A 7,140-nucleotide genomic window follows, 5' to 3' on the forward strand; every position below is an offset into this window, starting at 1 on the left:
GGTATCATTTCTGCAGTGCTTATCAGATTCACCATACATGTGAAAAGGTCAAAACCAGGCAAAAAGCCTTCCTGTGAGGGGTCATGGGTCCAGGACTGGTGTCAAGGGTTGGCCACCCATTGAGGGCCCACATCCCAGCAGTCCCATGACAAAAGCCCCCTGGAGTTGTCCCTCTTCTTCACCATTACAGCCTGCTTATTCACCTGCCTCTTGCTCTGGCCCAGTGAGCAGGAGCAGTAGATGCCATTGCCTCCTGGCTCACTCTTACTGGCAGCTAGTAACAATGGTGGTAAGAAGGTAGACTCACTGAGGGAAGGGACCTATGGGGCTGGCACTGCATAGGCCATCAATAGAGCACAAGCTTTGCATACAGAAGGCCCCTAACCTCTCACATCTCCAGTTCAAGGATCTCAGGTAGCAGGGCTGGGGAAAAACCTGGATAGCTGCTGCAAATCAAGAGTAGGCAATACTAGGCTCGGTGGACCAATGGCCTGAGTGAGTCAGTATTCAAATGTAGGCCCATTCACCACCCTGGGTTCTCAGATGCAAGGCGTCCCATGAGGCTGGATGCCTATGCTATAGCACACTTGGCAAAATGGTTAATCCAGCCTTGATTGATCACCACCATTTACTAAACACATTTTTTAGTGTGGCGAATTTGAGCCTTGCATCCAAGCTTATCCTGAGTCTTCCCCACATAAGAGCAGGATTGTATATGAACACAGACCAAACTTCAGGCCAGTACCTGCAATGGGCCTAAACTGGCTTAAATTCCAAAGCTTTCATTTTTACTGGATTGTAGATCATCTTGAGTTGGGCTGCCTGTGTGTATGTAATATAATATATACCATTAAAAACCATTTTAAAAAAGAGAGAGAGAACAGAATTGCATTAACATGACTTTTGGGCATAGATAAAAGTCTGACTTTTCCCGGCCCCCACCCCTCAAAGTTGCAGGTTATGCAGTGTTATTCCTTAACAAAACTGTCACAAGCACAATGTGATACAAGAGCATTGGAGTCAGCTAGAAGGGTTCCTCCCCTCCGCCCCTTTGCAGCAGAAACATTTCATTTCCCCGGATAACACTTTGTCATTTTCTTTTAGTAAGACAAATAAATAGATTTTGTGATTTATTTTATTTTTTAAATACATTTCCCTCTCTTTCTTTATGTGTGTATATATGTGTGTGTATATATATATATATATATATATATTTATATATAAATATAAAATCATTGCTTGAAATCTTCAGAATAGGGAATTCCCCCCTCCCCCTTCATATCTGTACACACCGAAGGAGTTAATATCCACATTTCTCCTTTAATTTGATCTCTATCTCGATGTAAGGCATTAGTGACGTCTGGTGAATTACATTCAAAGTGATGATTTTCTATTAAGGGCAGATTCAGGAGTCCAAGCGGAAAGCACCCGATGGGCTGTGCACAATTCAAAAGTAACCTCTGGTCCCTGTGCGGCAATTGCTGGAGCTCGGACGCCATCTACTGGCCATACTGGATGGGTTTTTTTTCCTCCACCAAACCAAGCTTTTCCTTCGGCTTTATTCATGTGTCAACCCAGTTCTACAAGAAACAAGATACCAGCTAGATACCTTGGAAAGAAATGAAATAAACAAACAACCCTCCCATGTTCTTTGGTGTTTTTTTTTTCTCCCACTCTAACCAAAAGGGCTTTAAGAATAATATGTGCTAACAAAGTCAATTTGACAACATCGTATCAATTGCAAAGTAAAAGAGAAGAAATTAAAAATCCACACCACGCACAAGAAAACCACTTCAGCAACTCATCCCCAGCAATGATTTCAGCAAAACAGGTGGGAGATAAGAGAGGCAAGGGTTAAATTAATGCGATTACACCTAATTTTCTCACTTGTTTTAGCTGTTATCCAAGAGAGGGAAAGGGTAAAACCTGCCAAACAACTGCTATTCCAAAAACGCAGCACTTTATGCCTGCCATTCTACACTCCTCCATTTAGAAACACATTTCCTTCTGTGCACTTTTAAAATATTTTATCTGATCTAAACTGGAAAAAAAAGTCTCACGTTATTTTTTCTCACATCCTTATAGTGGAACATAAATAATCCTAGCAATAAAAAACTATTTAAATAATCTGATTGCATATTTTCATCTAGGACGAAAAAAACTTACTAAGATAAAAGCATAACAAATTGAAATGGAAGAAGAGAGAAAGAGAGAAATAAAGAGAGATTGGAAATCAGATTTCAAAAGTCCAGAATAGTACTGATAGAAAAAAATTGCACATATTGTTATTTTTGTTATATAGTCTGTTAACATCACAGTGGATTGTACTGTTATTAATAAAATAACATTTGGGCTTAACGGGAGGAAAAGAAACATTGGTATGAAAAGGGTATAGCTAAAGTTTTAAGATTCAAGCTTTTTATCTGCTAATATATATCTATTTTTTTCCAAAACCTTTTATTAGGAAAGCTATACCAGACGCATCACTGTACAATGATTAAACATTACCTTTACAATTTATATTCACTTGGAAGTACAGAATAAATATATGCACATTTGTATTCATTTGTGTGTGTGTGTGTGTGTGTGTGTTTGAGAGAGAGAGAGAGAGAGAGAGAGAGAGAGCGCGTAAGGAAGAAAGAGAGAACATTAAAAGTGCTTCTTCTAAAGAGATGTCTGTGACAGGTCCCCAGTAAGGTTTTTTTCCTCTCTGCTTTCCCAGCTGTATATTTATTATGTTGGGCTCTCTTTAATTAGAAGTGTGGCTGTCCTCCCAAAATAATAATAATTAATAATTATAATAATAAAATGGTAATGACCTTTCCTTTTGTGTTGGAGGGCCATACATGGGAACAAATGAAGGACATCTCTACTTAAAAGGATCATTTTAGCCTTTGCAGAAGACTCCCTTCTGCAAACAAAAGGGGAATTTACTGTGGCACCCCCTTTACAGGGAAGAGGTCAGACAGAGGCAAAGGGGAGGCATGTAGGAAAACTGGAGGAGCAAGGAAGCTGAGTGGGAAGGGCATAGAGCTGGGTATGTTTGCATCTTTGCGCATGGAAGTGAGAGAAAGAGAGAGAGAAAGACAAGAACATGAGAACATTAAAAAAAAAAGACCCTCCCCCCTCCTGCAGTTTCCAGACATGCAGCAAACTGCATTTTTGTTGTTATTTCCCCAGAACACACACACACTTTGTTCTGCTTTAAATTAATGTACAGAATCTGTGCCATGATGAGGGAAAGAAGAAAGAAAGCCACAAAAGATGTTGCCTTTAAGTCTGTCTCTCTCCCCTCAACATAAAAAGATAGAACAGAAGGGTTTTTTTGTTTTTGTTTTGTTTTTAAAAAAACCTACAACGGAAAAGAAAAAAAGCGCACGCGCAAGAGAGAGAAATAGCGCAATACACATATCCCCCCCCCCCCCCGGTACTAATTATAATAATATTCTTATACCTTAGACAACATGGCACAGTCAAAGTCTCAGTTTGTTCGGTATAAAAAAATAATGATTGATTAACATCTGCTGGCAAAAGTCTGCAAAGGCACTTTATCGATAAATGATCATCTGAGTTGGGCCTTTCCTCCAAACCAACGTCTGGCACGGGGAAAGCACAGAGCTGTATCCTCTAGTATCAGCATGCGGTGGTTTGGGGGAGGAAGGAGAGAGGAGAGGAAGGGGGCAGGGTGGTGTGGTGGGGCAGGGTGGGGTGGCCTGGGATTTGGCTGTAAAAGCTGGACATTTTCAAAACCTGTAAGTGGTCTTCTCCAGGACTTCGAGGTAATCCGGCTTGGTTTGGAGTTTGGCCCTTAACTCGAGGTATTCACTTTGGGGGGTTTGGTGGTGGTCTGGGAAGCCCTTACCGGCCGAGAAGAGAAGGGTTTCTTTCAGCCTGGCGTCCTGCTGCAGGTCTGGGTATTGCATGCCAGGGGGGTGCACATGCAGTTCCTTTAATTTGGGCACTGTGCCGTAGAGGCAGTCCACAAAGCCCACTGTACACGGAGGGGCTAAGGGGGGCCTCTCCCTGCTGTCTAGAACGGCACCACTAGGGGGGAAAAGCACCACCCCACCATTCTTCTCATGATGGAAGACCGGTGGCACCAGTGTTAGCTCCCCCATGAGAGGCAGCCCCCCACCAATCCCCCCTCCAGGTGGGTGGGGGTGATGGTTGGTGGTCACTATGGTGTTGAGCTGTGAGCTGGACACAGCCAGGCTCCACTCCTTCTCCTTCTCCAACAAGGTCCTGTAGCAGCTCCCGCTCCCGCTGTCCTTAGCGGGATCGGCAAACTGTTCCCCTGCACAGCCACCACCTCCACCTCCCAGAAGGATGTCCCCCGGTTGCCCAGGCTCCCCTGCTACCACTTCGTCCTCCTCACGTGGCTTGTAGATGGGGTTGTTGCACATCTGGGTCACTGGGTGTGGGATGTAGTCGTATACGTGGCCCACTGGGGGGGCCTTCTCTGGGGAGGCACTGATTCCCCCACTTCCTCCACCTCCACCCTCCTCGAAGAGATGGTGGCATTGCATCTGGATGCCTGTCAAGTCGAGGGCCTCCTGCCGTTGCTTGTTCCGGAAGGGTAGCTTCTTGCGCCGCCGGCGGAGGACAAAGGCAAAAAGGCCTGCAGCAATGAAGACCGCAGAGAAGAACAATACAAGGAGACTGAGGATGAGCACGGACAGTGGCACGGGGCCTCCTCCAGCCGGGGCGAGTTCATAGGGTGAGGGACTGGTGGGGCTAGGGTGGCCATGGCCCCACGCTGGTGGGGCTGGTGAGGCAGTGGCAGCATGCAACATTTCAGGGCACAACACCTCCAGCTCCACAGAGCGGATCTCTCTGTTGGTGAGGTTCTCCGGGCTGGCACAAAGCACGTCCCCCACCACGATGACTGAGCTGATGGTCTCAATCCACTGCTTGAGAGGCACCAGATCACACGTGCAATCCCAAGGGTTGAGCTTCAGGTCAATCTGTACAATGGCGTTGAGGTGTTCCAGCACACCAGCCACTGGCAAGTATAGGAATTTGTTGTTCCTCAAGTTGAGCCTGGCCAGGGAGGTACCGGCGAAGGCATCGGTAGGCAGGGTCCTCAGTAGATTGTCATTGAGGAAGAGCAACTTCAGGTTGGGCATGAGACTGAAGGCAGCAGGCTGGATCTCTCTGATCTGGTTGTACTCAAAGTACAGGTAATGCAAGCTCTGCAGGCCCCGAAACATGCCTGGGGTCAGCCTCTCGATGTCATTGCCATTCAGGTACAGGCTCTTCAGGTTGGGCAGATTAATAAAGGCCCCATCCTGCACATAGGAGATCCGATTATTCCCAAGATGCAGGAGATCCAAGGAGGAAAAATTCCAGAAATCGGAACGGTAAATTCTCTGTATCAAATTTCCACTCAGGTAGAGTTTCTTGGCATTGACAGGCCTGGGAAGCAGCTCAGAAATATTGTGGAACCCTCTTTCCTTGCAGTTGACTGTCAGGCCCAAATCATTGATGTGCAAACTGCAAGAGCAGCCGGTGGGACATATAATGGGGATGGGAGGCCTCGTCTGATACCCAGCGATTGGAGGCTGGTTGGGTGCAGGGTATAAGCCTCGAGGTGTTGGGGGTGGTTTATGTGCCCTGGGCTGTTTGGTAGGTTTGGGCTGCTTAACGGAGGTTTTGTATTCGACAGAGGAAGCCGTGAAATGGAAGGAGGACAACATGGAAGAAGGTTTAGTAGGCCACGTGTTCTCCTTGCTTGAGGGCAACTGGGGGACACCAATGCTGACCAGCTCTGAGTCAGACAGCATCGGGCAGAGTTTGTTTCTTTTAATTTCCCTTAGGTCCTTACCGTGGAAGTGGAAAGGGGTCTCACACGTGATGTCTCCCACAAGGGCAGTGTAAGGGATGCGCTCCAGCCAGCTCTTGAGCTGAACAATCTCACAAGTACAGTTCCAAGGGTTCTCTTCCAACTGGATTTCCATCAAGCTCCTGCTAATATGGTCCAGCATGCCTCGGTAGGAGAGCACTTTCAACCTGTTTCCACGCAAGTCCAAGTGAGTTAAGGACACAGATTTAAATAAATTGGTGGGAAGCATGGGAATAAGGTTGTCGTTCAGGATCAGAACTCGCAGCTTGCTCAGATTGCGGAATGCCCCACTTTCAATCCGCTTAATGACATTGTAATCTGCCTGCAGATATTCCAGACTCTCCAAGCCCAGGAAAGTATCGTTTCGGAAAATGTCTAATTTATTCTCATGCAGGTACAACCTCTTCAAAATTTTAAGCCCGTTAAAGGCTCCCGTCTGAATGTCTTGTAGTGCGTTGTTCCCAAGGTTAATAGAAACAGCATTGTTCAAGTGGAGAAAACTGTTGGTGTATAATCTCCTCATGGAGTTTCTCTGCAGGTAAAGTTTGAAAGGTCTCGACCATGACTCCGTTATCTGACTAATATTTATAAATCCCTTGTTGTCGCAGTGTATATGAAAAAGGCTCTCTTTGACTTCACAGTAACAAGGATCAAAGCAAGGTTCTTCTATTTCCTCCGAGTCCTCTATCAGGGGAATGGGGGTAGTCCATGCTACGGCAATTGTGCTTAGAAGAATAATCCACAGCATCCTTCTTTTACGGGGCGGATCTGCCGTTGGAGACTTCATGGTTGTGATGGATTACAAAACTGCAAACAGAAATTAGAAACACAAATGGATTACAGTGGATCTGCATTTCATCAGGCTGCTTTTTTATATTTTAAGAAATACATAACTACTGTCTGACAAGGGTGTTGTTGGTAGGTAGCATGGAAGTTCATTCAAAAAGCAAACTCTAACACTGCTGTGCAGAACCTTCCCTGGGTTTTCACTTAAGTGCTACTGAAACATTTAATCATGCAGCGGCCTTCTTCTCTTCACTACCTCGTCCCCTTCTTCTTCTTCTTGGCTGTTTAGTAAATGACACCATAATGCAAAAGAGCAAACAAACATATAGGGCCTATGCTGTGAAATGTACAGAAACATATTTCAGTACAGGGACAACCAGTGCTCAAGGAGCATATGGTATATCATCGCAGTCTTAACTCTACACCTGCATCAATTAGAAGAGAGAGATTTTTATCTGCTACAGATACACACATTAAATCTCTAGACAATATCGTCATAAACACACATACAC

At 45.3% G+C, this 7,140-nt stretch overlaps 1 protein-coding gene across 1 annotated transcript; it reads right to left on the bottom strand.

Moving 5' to 3' along the window:
* Window positions 1-2,453: 2,453 nt before the first annotated feature.
* SLITRK3 (SLIT and NTRK like family member 3) lies at window positions 2,454-6,629 on the bottom strand. The gene has a single exon (XM_084842057.1). The coding sequence runs from the start codon at window positions 6,627-6,629 to the stop codon at window positions 3,744-3,746; it is 2,886 nt and encodes a 961-aa protein (XP_084698183.1). The 3' UTR covers window positions 2,454-3,743.
* Window positions 6,630-7,140: the final 511 nt, after the last annotated feature.

Source organism: Heloderma suspectum, chromosome 3 (assembly GCF_057233095.1).
Source record: "Heloderma suspectum isolate Gila_16-S chromosome 3, 16-S_ref, whole genome shotgun sequence".
Taxonomy (NCBI): domain Eukaryota; kingdom Metazoa; phylum Chordata; class Lepidosauria; order Squamata; family Helodermatidae; genus Heloderma; species Heloderma suspectum.

What these genes read in the sequence shown, in the direction of transcription:
- SLITRK3 (XM_084842057.1), bottom strand. Translation starts at nt 6,629, where the DNA reads ATGAAGTCTCCAACGGCAGATCCGCCCCGTAAAAGAAGGATGCTGTGG.